The 21,865-nt window shown below is 32.5% G+C and overlaps 1 protein-coding gene across 1 annotated transcript in view; it reads left to right on the top strand.

Moving 5' to 3' along the window:
• Positions 1-322: 322 nt before the first annotated feature.
• Positions 323-21,865, top strand: part of LOC134701185 (cationic amino acid transporter 3-like) — a 43,828-nt gene continuing 22,285 nt past the window's right edge. The window contains exons 1-2 of the mRNA XM_063562323.1: positions 323-451; positions 21,335-21,452. Of these exons, the coding sequence (XP_063418393.1) occupies positions 21,335-21,452 (118 nt within the window). The 5' untranslated portion in view covers positions 323-451. The remainder of the gene's footprint in view (positions 452-21,334; positions 21,453-21,865) is intronic.

Raw genomic sequence — 21,865 nt, forward strand, 5'->3', positions numbered from 1 at the left:
CCACATCAAGCAGAATAATTAAGTTTCTTCAGACAATATAACATGCCACTTGTTCGCTTAATAAAACATCCAAGGACTGTTCAACGATTATTGAGTTTGTTTTCTTCTATTTGTCTCATGCACAAGACTTAATTGGAATCTGTTTCTCTACTCGTAATTTAATAACAACGTGAATAAAAATAATGCCTGATATTTATTGACTATCAACATAAGAAATAGATTCGGATATTAAACTCAAGATAGCGGTGATTGGTTTGGGACATTCTGATTATCAGAAAAAGATGCATAAAGTAGGCTGATCGAACATTCTCATTGTACCAAAACTGATGCATTGCATTCAATACCATTTTATAGGAAAATCAATGAGTGTTTTTCACACGGAGTGAAGTGATTAGTTCGATCAACAATATTCTTAATCAGTAACACCAAGGATCACATTCCAGGATACAAGGTAGGACAATTATTTTATTATAGATTAAACATCGGCTCGTTTCACCAGTTCGTTTCAATTAAACAACAAATATCTGTTAATTGGCTAATTAAATTATTTGTATGTACGTGTAACGCTATCTCTTAGCTATATAACAAGCAAGCACTCGTTACATTAAGTCCGTGGATATATTATTATATTAGGACAGGACTACTGACTCAACTATCAGTCTGATACTGATCATAAAATAATACATATTCTTTAGATAATATATAAATTTTCAAACCATTAATTTAGCATTACAAATATACAGTTAACATTTGAAAAATTAATAATAAATTGTTAAATGTAGATTAACTATGAAATATAACCAAAATTCAAACATTCTATATAATATAATAAAGTTGGCAAGCATGTGTGTGTGTGTTTATGTGCGTATGTTCTGACTGTCGTTTCATACCAAGAATAGAAGAGTATATGCAGTCTATACATTACCGAGTACATAATTCTTGGTTTTTAATAGGAAAGAAGTCAAATGCAATAGATATAAGAATCAATCATTATCATACGGATAGTATAGCAAACATTGGTGATATACCTCTTCAACTGTTGCATTTCCTATACATTCATGGCTTTCGGATATTCTTTTGAGAATTTCTGATAAGGGTAAATCCAGAAAATTGTGTCGGACTCAACATATTTATAAAGTGTTGTTTTAAAATTGTTTAATTATTTAAAGGCAAACGCCCAATTAGGGAACAATATGTTTTGTTTTCGTTCAAATTTATATTAATTCCTGCCGAAATTAAATTAACTAAAGTTTCTACATGAGAATGACTATGACCTATGTGTAAAAAGAGATACATGTACATTAGATTTCTGTTGACATAAACAAGTGTCTAAATAATATCTCACTTTTTTTCTAGTAATTGTATTCCAGAATAATATGATTTCTCTGAACATACAAGCACAAGGTGTTTATAATTCATAAGTACAGACCAAACATGTCTGTTTCAAAACCATAAAAGAAAAGAGAATTCCGTTATTTCTAGATATAGCAGTTTATGTGGTGAGAATAAGAAGTACTTTATATGTCGTCACATGCCGTAAATCTCTATAATCTGAGAGAATAAAGATGTACAACGTCGCCGACTGGACACTTTTACGACAAACTGCAGAACACATTTGAAATACAATTGTCTTGGAATTGCTTCAAAGTACAAATTATAGCTGTCATTCTGAAATTATAACTGTCACTCGGAAGAAGTTCAAAATAAATGTTGCTTTTGAAATGTTCTTAAGGCAATTACAACTGCTCGGTTTCAAATCAACTTTCGTGTCAGTTAATAAACCTTACCATATTAAAATGAAACATGCAAATATAATTGCCGTTTTGAGGTGTAAAATGTCTTAACTTGACTTGATCAGTGACTTTTACATTTTCAAGGCTTTCGATGTCTATAAATAAGTGTTATGGTTCTGCTCGAATTTAATCCTGTCTACTAGATATAACAAACGTGCCTTTTTTCATTGTATTCTATAGTTGAGTATAAGGCACTTCATATTATCACGCCTGTAACAATTTTTCCAAGATATTTTAAAACGTAAGACCTCTTAATGTAGAGTTGTCGTTGGTACTCGTACCACATTTACATATATCTATTCTAAACTTTCGCCAAACAACGTTAATAATCATAAAAATAAAATGAATAAAATCACTTAATATTTTATTCGTTTGTCATTTTTATTTTTGTTTAACATGTGTGATACATTTAAGTTTGGATATCAGATTTCTAACTTTATTTCATTTAACCTATGTATCTTGAATCTACAATCACATAACTGTAGTTTATGTAGCATATACTATATGTGACTCTATACTAATTCTTACATTACTATAGTTAACATATGTTGTGTGAAACTATTACAACAAAACTTTGATCTACATTTTTTTACCCATAACGTTATGCATATGTCAATCTTAAACATAATATTGTGTGGACACTATTAACACGTGTAAATCGGAATCTATCACAATACCATATGTGTTTGTAACCCATGTTATATGAATATTTAGAGTATACAACATTTTTTTAAAACCTGATTGCATAACGTGTTTTTGTCATTTTATTCGGCCGCAAGTGAGGTGACCGTCACACATTTGCCTGAAGCTCTTAAAATTGTCAACAGAATCACAACACTTTTTTTTATTACATAGATGATTGTGATTTATATGAATTTCCCCATCTGTTATCTCGCATGTGAAATAACTTTTTTTTCATTCTACAGACTCCCATCCCCCTCCTTTTAATGTACCCTTACTTGAGAGTACACGCAAAAAGTAACGCCTAAGTTGGAAGTAATGTATTAAGTTAAGACTATTCCCTCCTTTTACTGTACCTTAATTGAGACCACTCACCAAATAGTGCATGTAACGCCTAAAGTTGGAAATCATTTATTACGTACAGATTTTCCCCTCCTTTTACTGTACCTTAATTTGAGACCACACGCCAAACAGTAACGCCTAATTTTGAAGTTATTTATTAAGTCCAGACCTTTCCCTCCATTTACTGTATCTTAATTTGAGACCACACGCCAAACAGTAACGCCTAATTTGGAAGTTATTTATTAAGTCCAGACCTTCCACTCCTTTCACTGTACCTCAATTTGAGACCACACGCCAAATAGAACATGTAACGCCTAAGGTTGGAAGTCATTTATTAAGTTTAGACTTTCCAAATGGCAATCATTTAATTGTACCTTAATTTGAGACCAGACGCCAAACAGTAACGCCTAATTTGGAAGTTATTGTTTATGTCCAGACCTTCCACTCGTTTCACTGTGACTCAATTTGAGACCACACGCCAAATAGTACATGTAACGCTTAAGGTTGGAAGTAATTTATTAAGTCCAGACTTTCCCCTCATTTTACTGTACCTATATTTGAGACCACACACCAAACAGGAACGCCTATGGTTGGAAGTCATTTATTACGACCAGACCTTCCCCTCCTTTTACTGTGCCTTAATCTGAGCCCATACACCAAACAGTAATTCGTCCGCCGAACAAGTACACTGATATTTTTTCACAATATTGTGTGTCCAACTACCGCCAGTTATACATACATGATGTAAAATGTTTGTTTTTACCATTATTTATCGTGGACTCAGTCTGTTTCTTCCAATATTCATCGTGGACTGTTACTATCGTTATTTATCTTGGACTGTTTCTACCAATTATTTATAATTGACTGTTCCTATCATAATTTATCGTGGACTGTTTCTTCCATTATTTATCATGGACTGTTTCTACCATTATTTTTTTCGTGGACTGTTTCTATATTTATCGTGAACTGTTTTAATCGTTATTTATCGTGGACTGCAGTTTCTATCATTATACATCGTGGACTGTTCTTATTAATATTTATCGCGAACTGCTTAAACCATTATTTATCATTGACTACATTTGTACTTCTTCCATTATTTATCTTGAACTGGTCCTATAATTGTTTAACATGGATTGTTTCTATCATTATTTATTGCGGATTGTTCCCAATATTATTTATCGTGGATGGTTTTTATCATTATTTTAATTTTATCGTGGATGGTTTCTAACATTATTTATCGTGGACTTTCTATCATTATTTATCGTGGACTGTTTCTACCATTATTTATCGTCGACTTTCTATCATTATTTATCGTGGACTGTTTCTACCATTATTTATCGTGGACTGTTCCCAACACTATTTACCGAGGACTGTTGTAACTATTATTTATCGTGGACTGTTTCTACCATTATTTATCGTAGACGTTCTATCATTATTTATCGTCATACGTGGTATTACATTTGTATATTCAAATATTGCGATTATTTATGCTTTTTAGTATTTATCTATACAAACATATGTGTGTGCCTATAAAACGCCAAATTGCGTAAGAGGAAAAGTTAAATAAATTAAAAGAATGGCAAAACGAATAAACAAAATATTTATTAACCTCTCTGTTTTATTTAACTGTTTTGCTTCTAAAATATTTTCAAAAGCTTTCTATAAAAAGTGGTAGAATGTTAAATCTAGTTACAACACATGCATGTATATCATTCAGTTAATCTGCTGTTTTATTGAAATATATGTAAGACAAGATGAAATCTTTGAATTAAGAAAGCAAATCCGATCCGGTTTGCTGTTTAAGCTAATCACTTTATTGACTATCTTTGAAATTAATGGAGCTTTATATCAGTATAATAACACGCAATTATACAGGAAAAAATGAAAATCAAATAGATTGAACCGGTAATGACTTTCATTGACAGCTTTCATAGAAAATGATAATCTTCAATGTGGAGATTAAAGTGTTCAAATGGATTTCATAATAGTGTACAGCAAAACTGCATAATGATTGCAAAGAATTAAACATGCATCCGTATCCGTAATACTAAATTTCTTGCTGTATTGCTATTTTACAAGCGACATCATCTACATATATTATCTTCATAACTCCTTGGTTAGTAACAAAACTTTTGGCACACAAAGCATATACTCCTACATAATAAATTTGCTATTATTAAAGACTTATGTAATAGTGCTTTGTCAAGTTTATACAATTATGCATTCTAGGTTTAATCGAAAGGTAAACTTTGCTTTGGCTCGGAAATCGTAAGAATTCTAAATTTAAAAAGTTAGTCTGAACTACAATTTACTATTAAAGTTTATGCGACCTACAGCAGTGTAATATTATAGGTATATAAATCAATATTTACTCATGTTTTATGCATTTTTAGCATTTTCAAATGAAGAGAGACTGTCGCTAGTTAACCAAGTCTTTTAATACCAAGTGAGTGTATGAGTGTAAGTGTGTTGGAAATAAGAATAATTTAAATACGATGTAGTATCTATGAAATAAACTAGAGGTATCTTGTACGCAGTTTACGAGGGTATCACCAGCCCAGAAGTCAACATTCGGTGTTGACATGAATATCAATAATGTGTTCATTTTTATAAATTTCCTGTTTACAAAATTTTGAATTTTAAAAAACGAAGGATTTTCTTATCCCAGGCATAGATTACCTTAGCCATATTTGGCCTAACTTTTTTAAATTTTGGATCCTCAATGCTCTTCAACTCTGTACTTGTTTGGCTTCATAAATATTTTGATACGAGCGTCACTGATGAGTCTAATGTAGACGAAACGCGTTTCTGGCATACTAAATTTTAATCCTGGTACCTTTGATCACTATTTACGAACATGTAGTTTGAAGTTTGTTAATGTCATCATGATTTGGCTCTAATATTACAGCAACAGTTACACTCGTCATGCAATGTAACTGTGGCTCCATGACAGTATATCAAAAAATAAAACCGGCCTTTCGACACTAAATATAAAACATGGGGAAAAAACTCATTACCCACCAAAAACTTGCAAAGAAAGGTGTGGGTGATCAACAATTAAGATGATTTCTGATTCATAGTACTTAAAAAGATCGAATTCTGTAATGATTTTTGAATGTTAAATGATTGATTATTGTTAACTTAGCTTCCAGTGGCAAATATTTGATGCTTATCAGGACGAGAGCTTATAAACAATAGTTTCAATATAATTGTTTTGTATAGCAGATCGACGGGTATCGAGGAGCTTTACAATGCCACTAACAAGTACTGATGTCATAAACTCTCAGAAATTAAGCTTTGCATATCATCGAAATATTGCAAGGATTCCAACATTGCAGAGAGCGAGACGCTATCTATATACGTAGAAGACACATGCAGTCCAATTTCCGAACGGGCTTTTTGAGAGAAGGTCTGAATACAGCCTTCGGTAGATCGTTGACTGAATAACAATTTAGTAGATTCTGTATCATGACGGCAAATGAGACCCCCCCCGGAAATAAAAAAAAGCGTTGACTTTAACGACTGTAGGTTATCGTACGACCTTCAGCAATAAGTAAACCCATACTGAATAATAAGCTATAAAAGGCAATGAAATTACAAATGTAAAACAACAAATCTAACGAGAAAAGTAATATGCATTAAATTATAACTCAAATAAATCGAGTGAGTAATATTAGCCAACATAACATCTCAATAATTGATATCGCTGTTTTAATTGTAATTTGCCCAATCCTCCCGTCATACCTCCAACTATCCCACCCTTTTGTCAAACCTAAAACTATCCCATCTTTTTGTCATGCCTGCAACTATCCAATCTTTCTGCCAAACCTCTAACTATCCCACCGTCATGTCAAACATCCAACTATCCCACCCTCATGTCACAAATCCAACTATCAAATCTTCCTGCCGTCCCCCGAACTATCCCTACCTTCTGTCAAACCTTTAACTATCCCTACCTTCTGTCAAATCTTTAACTATCCCACCGTCATGTCAAACCTCCAACTATCCCACCCTCATGTCAAACCTCCAACTATCCCACCCTCATGTCAAACCTCCAACTATCCCATCTTCCTGTCATCCCCCGATCTGTCACTACCTTCGGTCGAACCTCTAACTATCCCACCGTCATGTCAAACATCCAACTATCCCACCCTCATGTCACAAATCCAACTATCCCACCCTCATGTCAAACCTCCAACTATCCCACCGTCATGTCAAACATCCAACTATCCCACCCTCATGTCACAAATCCAACTATCCCACCCTCATGTCAAACCTCCAACTATCCCACCGTCATGTCAAACATCCAACTATCCCACCGTCATGTCAAACCTCCAACTATCCCACCGTCATGTCAAACATCCAACTATCCCACCGTCATGTCAAACCTCCAACTATCCCACCCTCATGTCAAACCTCCAACTATCCCACCCTCATGTCAAACATCCAACTATCCCACCCTCATGTCAAACATCCAACTATCCCATCTTCCTGTCACCCCCGATCTGTCCCTACCTTCTGTCAAACCTTTAACTATCCCACCCTCTTGTCAAACCCCTAAATATCCCATCCTCCCGTCATACCTCCAACTGTCCCACCCTTTTGTCAAACATATCCCATCTTTCTGCCATGCCTGCAACTATCCAATCTTTCTGCCAAACCTCCAACTATCCCACCCTCATGTCAAACATCCAACTATCCCATCTTCCTGTCAACTATTTCAGAAATGTCCCTTTTTTAAACCTCTCATTAGCTAACAACAGAGACACATACGTTGATCTTATTACCATACATATGACATATGCATGTATTTCCTAATAATAAAACTTCAAATTAAATTTCCAATAGATTTGGAATATTTTTCAAACTCAAAATAAATTGCTTATTATATCTTCAGTAAGTATTTGCATTGCAAACAACAAATAGCATCGCAATTAGCAAATCGCATGTAAAACATGACTATGTAAAACATAACTATGTAAATATCAAATTGATTACAGCTTAATTTGATTAATAGACACGAGAAATCAATTAATACGTCCGATTGATGTTTGTTATTAACAACGGAAAGATCGTCATCTAATATTCTAGTCATGTCTTTTAACCAATAAAAATCAATTCCTTCAATAATGAACAATTATAATAATCAAGAAGATCATAAGTAACATCCGATATACCACAGAAAAAGGGGGTAAAAAAGGGGGCAATACACATTTCATTCTAATGTCATTCGTCTGTAACAATAATTTTCATTGCACGTTGAAAAATATTTTGAAGGGTTAGATTTCACGCTTTCTACTTTGAGTTGCGATGTTTTAAGGCAAGTAATTTCTTACAAAATAAACAAGAAAGTTACATTTTGAGCCTCAAAATCCTCTTTTTGTCACTTTTGAAACCATATTGTATTCTCAAGCGTACGAAATGTATAAATACGTCTAGTGTTTATGTTTGAAATCGTGAGTATATGTTCCAGACCTTATGAGTATTTGGACCGTACGCGTACGGTCTGGACCGTATACGTACAGTATACTCGTACGGTCCGACCATACGCGTACGGTCGGAACGTATGAGTATACGCGTATGGTCCAGTACGAGCTAACCATACATGTCATCATATGGGTTAAATTTAAGTTTTACAAATTGATATTATTACAATAAGATTATATGCAAGATGCTCAATTCTCGATTTCATAACTACACCTGTTAGTGGTACTCTAACTTGTTTCGGGATAATCAAAATAGAAACAATACGTTTTATGGCTGGCTGACGTTAGCAACAATACGTGCCGTGACTGACGTTGTTAGAAAAAATACCTGTCTTGTTTAAACATATTTATTTATAACCTTTATTGCAAAATTACACCCATGAGGGTCAAGCAATACAATCAAACAAGACTATGTATAAAATTATTGCAACTTGAATATTCCTCAGACTGACAATTAGTTTTTAATTTCCCATAAAAACAAAGTTTGGATGTGGAATCCATTTTTGAAATTTTAATTAAAGTATTTTTTTCATATTCCTCTGAAACACACTTTTTTATATTACATTTTAACATGTTTTTTTGGTTGCTTAAAAGGTACATTATTATTAGAGTGTTTTTCTGGGTTTATTTTCATTTCTTTAAATTTTTTATCTGCAAATGAGTACCAAGAAATAAATTCCTTCTGAATGTAAATTTATGTTTGTTTGTAGAGATTCTTTAACCAGGGGATTAATATCATTACAATTTATTCTATAAAAATACATGAGTGTTTGAGTTTTTATATAAGAGTCCAAAGTAAATCTACCTAATTCTGATCTAGCACCTATGTAAGTGGCTGTCTTTTTCAGTCCTAATACTGCTTTACAAAATTTAGAATGAACCTTCTCAAAAGGATGTTTTTCTGCTAATGCAAGAGTATCACAAAAAGAATTATTTACTGCAGCTCTATTAGATGCCCTAAAAGATCCATAAACCAAATTTCAGAGTTGTATGTCAAAATAGGTCTTATAAGAGTATCAAATAATTCACATGACAAATTGGTGGGAACAAAATTAAAATTGGACATATATTTTCTCAATAAAAATAAAACTTTAATGCCTTTTTTTGACAGCTCTTCAGTAGTTTTTGTAATTTCCCCTATAGTTAATAATATTCCCTAGAAATTTAAAGTCCTTTACTTCAGTCAAAAAATTATAATTGAACAAGAGGGGTGGGGATTGTTTATAGATATTCTGAAAAAAAACTAGAATTTTAGTTTTGTTTGTATTAATACCCAACTAACATTTAGTGCAATATTTATTTAGTTTATCCCTGATTTTAATTCTTTTATACAGTTCTTTACTGTTGATATTGAAAATGGACTATCAGTACAAATTTTATGTTCTTAAGTACTCTTAAGCATATTTATATCTTTTTTTTTTTTAACTTTTTCTTTAAAAGAGTTATCATACTTTTCAGCTTTACCAAGATTTTGAAAATGTTCTTCATAGTTATTTAATTTAATATTTGAACAATCATCCTGTTTAGTGTCATCATTTTTTAATTTTTTAAGGAGTTCCCTATATTTTTTCGGGTCATTTTCTTGCAAATTTGTAAATGTTTCATATAAGTTCTTTTTAAATATAATTTTCTTTCTCTTTACTATTTTTTTAAAGTTTTTTTGCATGTGTAAAAGATGAAACAATACCTGACGTGACTGACAATATAAATAATATCTGAAGCGGATCACGTCAATACCTGACACGATTGATTAAAGAAACAATACCTGACACGATTGATTATAGAAACAATACCTGACGTGACTGACAGTAGAAACAATACCTAACGTGACTGACGTCAAAAACAATACCTGACGCGATTGATTATAGAAACAATACCTGACGTGACTGACGGTAGAAACAATACCTGACGCCACTGACGATATAAACAATACCTAACGTGACTGACGTCAAAAACAATATCTGACGTTGCTGACTATAAGAACAATACCTGACGTGACTGACGTTATGAACAATACCTGACATGGCTGACTAACGTTAGAAACAATACCTGGCATGGCGGACTGATGTTATATATAAACAATACCTGACGTGACTGACGTTGAAAGCAATACATGCCATGGATGGTTGACCTAAGAAACAATACCTGACGCGACTGACGTTCTTGTGGTATAACGTATCTTCTTTTTAAATTGTTTAGTTTATCTTTTATTTTGCTAGAGTTCCAATTTGGATTTTTTTTTATTAAGGATTGAGAAAAGGACAATCTTATGGAAAATATCTGTAATACACGAAGTTTGAATGACTTAAACAGTTAGAACAAACAAGAAATGAAACAGTTAAAACTAATAAGAGATACAAAGATCGAGAAACAAGAAATGAAACAGCTAAAACTAATAAGAGATACAAAGATCGAGAAACAAGAAATGAAACAGTTAAAACTAATAAGAGATACAAAGATCGAGACAACACACAACTATCAAACACTATAATTAATCTTAGAAATTCAATTAATGTGTCTTGAAGGACCAGACAAGATTGAGCGAACCTTGATAAATGTTTCTGTGTTCTCTGTAGAGTTTGATTTATTAGTTCCGGACTGTGACTGGTGAATTGACTAAAGTAGAAACCATATAACCAATACATATATAAGTTCTACATTAACCGGCTTATGCCTCGATTGTTAAGGTGACAGACCGTGGAACAGACATGAAGTTGGTTCCCGTAGATTGGAAAATCATTGATGGAGTCGCCAAGAGAATAAATTATTTAACTTCAAATTATAGTGAAAGCTGACAAATGATGAATAATTTATCTTTTTTTCTTTATTTGTGTTTTGTTTGTTATATTTATTTACATTTATATTGATAATTATATTTTCCGAGTAGGACTATTTAAAAAAGTATACATAGAACGCCTACACGGATAATTTCAAACAATTAAATCTAATAACCAGGACAACAATTAAATAACTGTTTAGTTATCAATTAGTTATATATCATTTTATTCTGGTATCTCCTAAGTTAAACAAAGGTATACAGAAAAACACATTAGTTAACATTACATTGCATATATGTACATATGTTAGTAAACTATTTGTAGAAACTCAAGCGGTGAGAGTTAATATAGATAATTTCCATACGAGATACTGTCTCACTTAACAATTTAAATTATTTGTTTAGCAAACAGGTAACTTTAAACTTGTATTAATAAGCTTTTATCCTATACCATGTATTAATAAGCTTTTATCCTATACCATGTATACCCATGTTAGGATTGATTGATTAAGTGTAGATTCCTTAAATTTCAGAGGCAAATGTTTCATAGATATAGGAAGATGTGGTGTGAGTGCCAATGAGACAACTCTCCATCCAAATAACAATTTAAAAATTAAACCATTATAGGTTAAAGTACGGCCTTCAACACGGAGCCTTGGCTCACACCGAACAACAAGCTATAAAGGGCCCCAAAATTACTAGTGTAAAACCATTCAAACGGGAAAACCAACGGTCTAATCTATATAAACAAAACGAGAAACGAGAAACACGTATATATTACATAAACAAACGACAACTACTGTACATCAGATTCCTGACTTAGGACAGGTGCAAACATTTGCAGCGGGATTAAACGTTTTAATGGGCCCAAACCTTCTCCCTTTTTCTGAAACAATAGCATAACATCACAACATATAAAAACATACGATAAAATATCAATTAGCAGACTTAACTCAATCAAAAAACGTATGATTATATACATGTTCAGGACGAGAACAAATAAAAAAAAATGCAATAGGTGCGATAGGTAATGGAGATCAACTGGGTTAAATGTCGGGAAAATTTGGACTGCCACGGAAAACGAGGGTACATTGAATAGGGACCGAAGTTCAGCCTTACCAGTCTATAAAAGAAGGGAATCGATAAAAACGTTTCTTATATCATATAGCGCTATTGTCTTATATCAATTGTAAATATGCAGTCATTCCATGCGGACAATGTTGTTTTCGGCAAAGAAAAATTAAGAAAATACTAACTTTAAAACTTATTGTTCAAATATAAACAACAATTTAGTCTAAATATACATTCAGAAGTTAGTTAACAGCAAAAGTTTATGTCAGTGTAAAATTTGTCACCCTGTTTTAAGAAAAGAGTCATTATTTTATTTGGGGAAATCTGCCGTTCTTCCTACAAATGTTAACATTCGTCTGAAATTTCCCACAATGTAACTCGTTGATATTATAAGACAATATCGTTCGTTGATATATGACACGTTTATATCGATTCGCTTCTTCCATAGACTGCTTACAACGGGCTACCGACAGACCCTTTAGGTGTAATACCACCATTGATTTTCCCCTATTAGTCTTTGTTAAATTTGCACTTTTCAAAAAAATGTGCAGAATTTATCTTTGTTTCAAATAAAGAAATACTTGGCATGAGTAAAGTTTTATCCTGTCTAGTTCTATAGAAAAAAGTTTCACATAACATTTCATTGCATATAAGAAAATAACCATCATTGGAAGTTAACCAATCAAATGTCTCCCCTTATTCTATCTGTGTACAAGGTTTAGTCACCATGTAACCTCAAGATTACAAAATTTTCTATAGAAATCACAAATAAAAAATGATGGTGTTTTGAAATACCCAAGACATATGTTTATGACACAGAAATAGTTTTACTGCAATAAAATGTAGGATTAATTACCTACAACGGTCAAATTCAAGGGAATATTTTTTAAGACCTACTTTCGTGACGTACCATGATTTGGTGGTATTACACCTTTAAAGACTTGTTACAATAATTATTTACATGCTGAGAGCGTGACACTACTCTCTCTACACGAGGCATTGGATTTTACGTCCCCACTCTGACCGGACGTGATTGTGTACTTAATACATCCCGCACTGCCAACCGGATGACACCTTCGGCAAGGGGTTTATTGTCGGTTAGAAGAAGGAATGTAGTAACCATATTTTGATTCACAAGTCAGTCACCGTTGGGGACCCCGTGTTATGACATATAGAGCACGCGTGTTGGGAAACAAAGTATAATCCATTCGACATGTTAAGATGTTTTGTTATGTTTTACATCGTAAGTTGTGATTGTCCCGGACTATATTCGGAGGCGGAGGGTTGAGAATGTTCATGTGCATATCAAAAACTTTAGATTGTGGTTGTCTTTTTTCATATCTTAGTATTTTTGTGAGATAGAGGATTGTTGCTGACATTTCTGTTATAGTTTCTTTAAATTTAAAGAAATTCTCTATTTTTACGACAAGGAGATATACAGCGTGGTATACTATAAAGGCAACATTCTAGATAGTGTTGAAGACCCGCATGTCCAATTTTATTGCATGTCGATACGGTTTTCTATTTTGTTTGGTTCCCGTGCCCTTACGTTAACAACTCTCTTCACGTCTGTTTGGTTCATTTTATAATAAATACACTTGAGCTTTATTCTTATTTCATACGTTGAAAAACAGAACGCAAGCATATGCTTCAAGCCATTTCGGTATTTGTACTATACGCGTTTATGATACATGTATGCGTATATACTAATAAGTCCAATCATACGTGTATGGTCCGGGTTTCTAACAGGATGACCGTTGTAAAGTTGTTCGATGAATTAAGAGAAAATAACAATAAGACATTTTGACTTAGCATATGGTAGTCAGTGTATAAAATGAATTTATAATACATGTATGCATTTGCAGTTATAACGAATGAAAATGTCACAAGATAACTGCAATCAAAAATAAAATACAATTCACTTTTTTTCTTTATCACTAAAGGTTTTCTTTGCTCTTTTAATAAAACCAGAAAAGTCACTATCTAACTGAGAAATACTTTTTTTTATTATAATTTTACATAGTGTGTAACTGATAAGAACTGGATGAGTTTTATCGACTTAATGTGTTATGTCATAAGAATACATTGTAGTGTTAAACTTTTATACAATCGTATAAATGGAAAAGAAAATGGTGTAAAAATGGAGCGTCAGTATTCTCTTAATTCTCTCTAAAGTCTCGAAAAAATGCAGGAAACCTATAGAAATGTCGTAAAAGTGAAGCAAATCTACATTTAGCAATGGTATACGTTTCCAAAGCCATTAGTTTTAATACCAATTATTGTTTTTAACTGCAGCAGTATTTTCACAATTGTCGTTGATTATGACGTCACCAAAAAAAATGTGATATTTGTAATAAGTGAATAATAACAAATTATCTTAAACGTGTGAACTTTACGCAGTAGAACGATTACATTTTGTGTTGCAGTCTCGTTGAAATATATAAAGCTTTCTTTTAATGAAAAAAAATATGATTTGATCCATTTTTAACCGGATTTTTGTGACAAAAATGTCGGTTTTTGCTGTGGGGATGTACGGCGGCCGGCAACCAAATGTTGTCAGTGCACATTTACTCATGAACCGTTCGAACAAAGCTTTTCAAATTTTAATATGTTGTTACACACAACAAAATGAAGGTCAAGTTCAATAATGACGATTTTGACTTTTACCGTTCAGGAGTTATGGTTCTTGAAAGATTGAAAAATGGCATTTCCAGTCGTGTCCGTGCATTTACGCATGAACTGTTCAACCAAAGCTTCCCAAATTTTAGTATGTTGTTACTGATGACAAAATGGAGGTCAAGTTCAATAAAGACGATTTTGACTTCCACCGTTCAGGAGTTATGGTTCTTGAAAGATGGAAAAATGGCATTTCCAGTCGTGTCTGTGCAAAAATTTACGCATGAACTGTTCAACTAAAGCTTCCCAAATTTTAATATGTTGTTACTGATGACAAAATGGAGGTCAAGTTCAATAATGACGATTTTGACTTTTCCGTTCAGGAGTTATGGTTCTTGAAAGATTGAAAAATGGCTTTTCCAGTCGTGTCCGTACATTTACTCATGAACCATTCAACCTAAGCTTTTCAAATTTTAATATGTTGATACTGGTGACAAAATGGAGGTAAAATTTGATATTGACGATTTTCACTTTCACCGTTCATCAGTTATGGTTCTTGTGATATTGGGAGGACACATATAAATGTTAATAAATCCGGTTTGCTGTCGTTGTTTATCGCTTTAACTGTTGTGTTTCCTGTATTTTTATTACAGTATTTTTCCGAGTTTTCATTTGTACGTTTTTACGTTTCACTAACCGAACTGGTTTTGAAGTCGTTTTAAAACAATTTATAAAAATAAAGAATGTTACATATAGATGTCATTGTAAGTTGATTGCATTTTAATGTCATTTTAATCCAGAGAAGAATTAAGGAGCTTCAGAAATTCAAATTGCTGCTAGAAAAAATGAAACCAAAATCGATTTTAAATCGAATTATTCAGCTATTTATGTAAAACTGAACAAATGAGTTATATTTGTACAATGAATTGTATTTGATATTTAAATCTGATATGCATTTCAGCAGAAACAAAGGCACGCATATATAAACTCATTGTTCAATACAATTAGCGATTTAGTGTCTCTCAAGTTTGATTTAGCTGTATTTTATTAGTTTAATTGAATTTCATTGACGTATGACAAAAGCAATAGTTTTCCAATATATCATATAACATACTTTTCTATAGATGCACAAACGAGTAATTAATACCAGAAAGCGCAATTGATCATCGAAAAACACTATTCAAACATAGAATGGCACTGAGAGAACAAACACAGAAATATTAATAAACAATTCCACTATTGAATGACTAATCATTCTAAGTGCCAATATTTACTCCAGTTAAATGTTGAAATAGTTAAATTGATTATTATTTTCTTCCTGTCGAGTGGCAAGTATGTCATGCACGACCTACTATAAAAAAAAATAGGCAAGTAATTACATTTGTAATGTATGGTACAACTGTTGTTATTACTCTTGTCTAATAATTAGAATAATGATATCTTTCAGCTTTATGTTTGAACCCTCGTGTTTTCAAGCTTTTGACACAGTGATCATATATTCCTTTCTTGATCCTGTGACCTCTCTATCTAACATGCCTTTGTGAAGCCTGTGATTTAGCGTTCTTGGCTCATATGTCGATTATGTATACCAGCTATCCTTTGGCGAGCCTGCGATCCAGGGATACAACATTCCGTGGCGAACCTAAGATCTACATGTATTCCGTAGCCTACATTTATTGACACTGTGACCTAGAGATCCTTTACAGATACTTTGGCGATCCTAAATTCCTCTGATATTATTGCGACATTTTTATTAGCAAATCGTTAGGTCATATATGCCTACCAAAGGCCCTACGTTGTACAGTTCCTACATGAAAACGGAGATATTCTATTTATTTCATCACAAATCTTACTATTAGATACAAAGATGTTTACCGTTAGAGAAACATATATAAAAACTCGTGAGAATTGAATATTGCTTGATATCAACTCTCGTTATTGAATTTAAAAGTAATTAAAGTAACTCCGCTAAATACTTCTTTGTTATAATATGGAAATTAAAGAACGAATCATTATTAATATTAATGTTGTTATTATTATAACTGTTATGTTACCTATCCGGTTAGACATGTTTTATCGCGTTTAATTAACTATTATCAGAGATATTTGCCTACTCAACAGATAAAATTTCTGGAGGAAATTCCTCATTTCACTTTTTATGTGACTTTAATGAACAGTTAAAGGTAATAATTCTTCTGTATTTCCCCCGAGGTTATATTTTCCTAGCTGCTGTGACAAGTCAAGTATCACTTTTATTTGGTTTTACTTTTTAATAACGTGCTGCTTATTGGTTCTTTTGTAATAAAGCAACAGGACGATGTCGAAAGTAATTACAATCACAAATGTACAACTCATTGCTTAGTTCCTGAGGGTAGTAATTAAATGTACGAGGTGAAATAAGAAGCAGATAATATGTAAAGTTATGTAATTTTGAAACATTTTATTAAATATTTTAATAGTAACTTAACAGTACAATTAGTCAATATTATTACAGAAATCGATTACGATTCTTTGTTACATGTATGACGTGGCTTTGTACTTATACATCCTGTCATTGTGTAATTGTACTTTATGGTAAAGTTGTGTATGCTTGTCTTTAATTTTTGCTAATATGCTCGGTCTATATGCCATTTTGTTCTTCTTTGTTACATATTTTTGTTTTAAGTGATTCAGATTATAAAACAATGTTGGCTGCTGTATGTTTTGCATTTTTACCTATACATTTTATGTCTGTTTGTTTTTTCCACGCATCGTTGTCAATATATTGTTTTTTTATGCGACTGTCATACAAGGGAGAGGTTGAGCAAGCTATAAACCAGGTTCAATCCACCATTTTTTACATTAAAAAAGTCTGTACAAACACAGGAATATTGACAGTTGTTATCCTTTTGTTTGCTGTGTTTGAGCCTTTGATTTCTCTATTTGATTAGGGACTTTCCGTTTTGAGTTTCCCTCGAAGTTCAGTATTTTACTTTTTACTTTTTTTTCATTCTAGGGACGATTAAGGGCTTAACTTTTTACCATAAGTTCTTTGTTTCCTTCAGTATGATCTTTTGAATTGTGTTGCAAAATAAGAGTTTTGACCCCTATTTCACGGTCTACTGAACATAGACAACAATAGTGCGAGTAGGGCATCCGTGTACTATGATCACATTATTGTGTGTTGTTATTTTTATCTATTGTCATTGTTTTTGGAAGATGCTGTTTATTTTTAGAACATTGAATTTCATGAATATCTCACTACGTCTTTTATTCAGATCCCACTCTTTATTCTTAACAATATACTATAGACATGCGTAGCTTTACCTTTAAAAAAAAATACAGTTCACATCAAATTCGTGATGTCTTCTACGCGAAATACCGTAAATTTCTATATATTCAAATACAATTATAAAGTAACTAGTCATATCGTTAAAGACTTTCAGGAAAATTTAATGACTGATATCTCATCATTTTTTAATGTGAACCATTTTCATTCTTAAGATGTTTGTAATAATTCCCTTTGTGTTGCTACTTTATGTGTGTCTATTGCTGTAGACCTTGTTTGTAATAATCCCTTCAGTTCTTTCACTTAGTGTGTCTATTACTGTAGACCTTGCTTGTACTAATCCCTTTTGTTCGGTCACTTCGTGTGTGTCTATTACTGTTGACCTTGCTTGTAAAAATCCCTTCAGTTCTGTCACTTCATGTGTTTCTAGTACTGTAGACCTTGTTTGTAATAATCCCTTTTGTTCTGTCACATCATGTGTTTCTATCACTGTAGACCATGTTTGTAATAATCCCTTTTGTTCTGTCACATCATGTGTTTCTATTACTGTAGACCTTGTTTGTAATAATCCCGTTTGTTCTGTCACTTCATGTGTGTCTATTACTGTAGACCTTGCTTGTAATTATCCCTTTGTTCTGTTACTTCATGTGTGTCTATTACTGTAGACCTTGTTTGTAATAATCCATTTGTTCTATCACTTTATGTGTGTCTATTACTGTAGACCTTGCTTGTAATAATCCCTTTGGTCTGTTACTTAGTGTGTCTATAACTGTAGATCTTGCTTGTAATAATCCCTTTGTTCTGTCACTTTATGTGTGTCTATTACTGTAGACCTTGCTTGTAATAATCCCTTTGTTTTGTCACATCATGTGTGTCTATTACTGTAGACCTTGTTTGTAATACTCCCTTTTGTTCTGTCACTTCATGTGTGTCTATTACTGTAGACCTTGCTTGTAATAATCCCTTTGTTCTGTCACTTTATGTGTGTCTATTACTGTAGACCTTGCTTGTAATAATCCCTTTGTTCTATCACTTTATGTGTGTCTATTACTATAGACCTTGCTTGTTATAATCCCTTTGGTCTGTCACTTAGTGTGTCTATTACTGTAGATCTTGCTTGTAATAATCCCTTTGTTCTGTCACATTATGTGTGTCTATTACTGTAGACCTTGCTTGTAATAATTCCTTTGGTCTGTCACTTAGTGTGTCTATTACTGTAGACCTTGCTTGTGATAATCCCTTTTGTTCCGTCACATCATGTGTGTCTATTACTGTAGACCTTGATTGTAATAATCCCTTTTGCTCTGTCACTTCATGTGTTTCTATTACTGTAGACCTTGTTTGTAATAATCCCTTTTGTTGGCACATCATGTGTGTCTATTTCTGTAGACCTTGCTTGTAAAAATCCCTTTTGTTCTGTCACATCATATGTTTCTATTACTGTAGACCTTGTTTGTAATACTCCCTTTTGTTCTGTCACTTCATGTGTGTCTATTACTGTAGACCTTGCTTGTAATAATCCCTTTGTTCTGTCACTTTATGTGTGTCTATTACTGTAGACCTTGCTTGTAATAATCCCTTTGTTCTATCACTTTATGTGTGTCTATTACTGTAGACCTTGCTTGTAATAATCCCTTTGGTCTGTCACTTAGTGTGTCTATTACTGTAGATCTTGCTTGTAATAAACCCTTTGTTCTGTCACTTTATGTGTGTCTATTACTGTAGACCTTGCTTGTAATAATCCCTTTGGTCTGTCACTTAGTGTGTCTATTACTGTAGAACTTGCTTTTAATAATCCCTTTGTTCTATCACTTTATGTGTGTCTATTACTGTAGATCTTGCTTGTAGTAATCCCTTTGTTCTGTCACTTAGTGTGTCTATTACAGTAGAACTTGCTTTTAATAATCCCTTTGTTCTATCACTTCATGTGTTTCTATTACTGTAGATCTTGCTTGTAATAATCCCTTTGTTCTGTCACTTAGTGTGTCTATTACTGTAGAACTTGTTTGTAATAATCCCTTTTGTTCTGTCACTTCATGTGTGTCTTTAACTGTAGACTTTGTATGTTACAATCCCCAGAAGACAATCAAATCGTATATTGTCAACATAAATCAATCCAGTTACCTTGTATACAAACCACAACATGGTAATGTAGAAGGCACTAGTAAGTCACTACGATGCCTCGATGTCGTTTTTACGATTGCTTCGACTTCATAAAACAATAAACTGGATGGTTGAGATATTAAATCACATCTTACTGTAGGTCTTATGTTTACTTGATGATTACATCAGTGTATACCTAAGTAATCAATTATAGACAATATATACAAGATGGAACTAATCAAACATGTCTTTCCGTGGTTCTTCTTATTTACCTTGAAGTTCATACATTATTTGTTTTTGTATTCAATTATCATTTAGTGTATCTATATCGTTGTTACTGCTAACTGTTTAAATTGTGCTATTTATAAATTCATCAGTTATGCATTATACGTATATGGAACTCAACACAGTGAACATACATACAATCGTCACATATTCTATATTGAAGCAGTTTTTATTATTTTAATCTGGTTAAACAAATAAGTTCTCTTGTAAAAAGTAAAAAACAAAAAACAAAAAAACTCCGAGAAAAATTCAAATGAAAAGTCCTCAATAAAAATCAAAAGTTCAAATTTCGGTCGTTATTCTAAAATTTAACTTTCTACGATGGACAAAATGTTAAAATATTTTTGAAGTGGTTCAATGCACATTTAAATTTTCTTAAAATTCAAGTTATGTTTTGAAGGACTATCGATAATTTTCAGAAAACTGCAAATCTACGAAAGGTAACTTCATTAAATTAAAGCAAGCAATACCGGTATATTCCCATTAGGATAGATTGACGTATTCCCTATAAAACATACACCTATGTTAATTAAGAAAAAAACACCACATAGACATGTACGACAATACACAAATATATTCGTTGATTTAAATAAGAGACAACATAAATTAAATAAAACTCGTGAAACAATTAGAAACATACCGTACATTTATTCAAATCATTAATTCGATACACATTAAATTTATTAAGTTGTACACTAAAGACAAACCTTGAAAGAACTGATCCAATAAATAGAGACAACCCTCTCAATTATATTTTTTTTTAAAACAACATACTTAAAGATAAAAATTCGAACAAGCATAATGAAAATAATTTTTAAATCAATTTGTGACACTTTCCCAGGAATCCGAAGGATATTCATAAGGTTTTAAATTGTAAAATGTGACAAAATAATATGAATACTTTATTTTTCAGATGGAACAGTGTAAGAGGATTTTTCAAGCATTCGGACGAAGAAAGAATGTCGATCCAAAGAATCTGTTGGTCAGTCGTTTTAGAAGAAATTTAAATACCTTCGACCTTATTGGAATAGGTGAGTGAATAAACGTACCATTAAAGAAATAATAAATAAAGAATAACCATACATTGTCTCGAAATATCAATGTTATTTGTACAAGGCTTGGAAACGGGTAGAAAGCAAGGCTGTGCCGCGCATTTCTGGTATGGTTATTCTTTCTATACTGCAACTCTTATTACTGTTCTAAATAAACTTTTCATGGTGAAAATCATCGATTTTTAATTTGGAGAAGATTACGTTAATTTTCCGCGAACCTGTATGTTTTATTCTTTAGTTTTCTATGTTGTGTCATGTGTACTATTGTTTTTCTGTTTGTCTTTTTCATTTTTAGCCATGGCGTTGTCAGTTTGCTTTAGATTTACGAGTTTGACTGTCCCTTTGGTGTCTTTCGTCCCTCTTTTATTGACGTTATGAAAAAAAACTCTACA

The sequence above is a fragment of the Mytilus trossulus genome, unplaced genomic scaffold (assembly GCF_036588685.1).
Source record: "Mytilus trossulus isolate FHL-02 unplaced genomic scaffold, PNRI_Mtr1.1.1.hap1 h1tg000233l__unscaffolded, whole genome shotgun sequence".
NCBI classification, from domain to species: Eukaryota; Metazoa; Mollusca; class Bivalvia; order Mytilida; family Mytilidae; genus Mytilus; species Mytilus trossulus.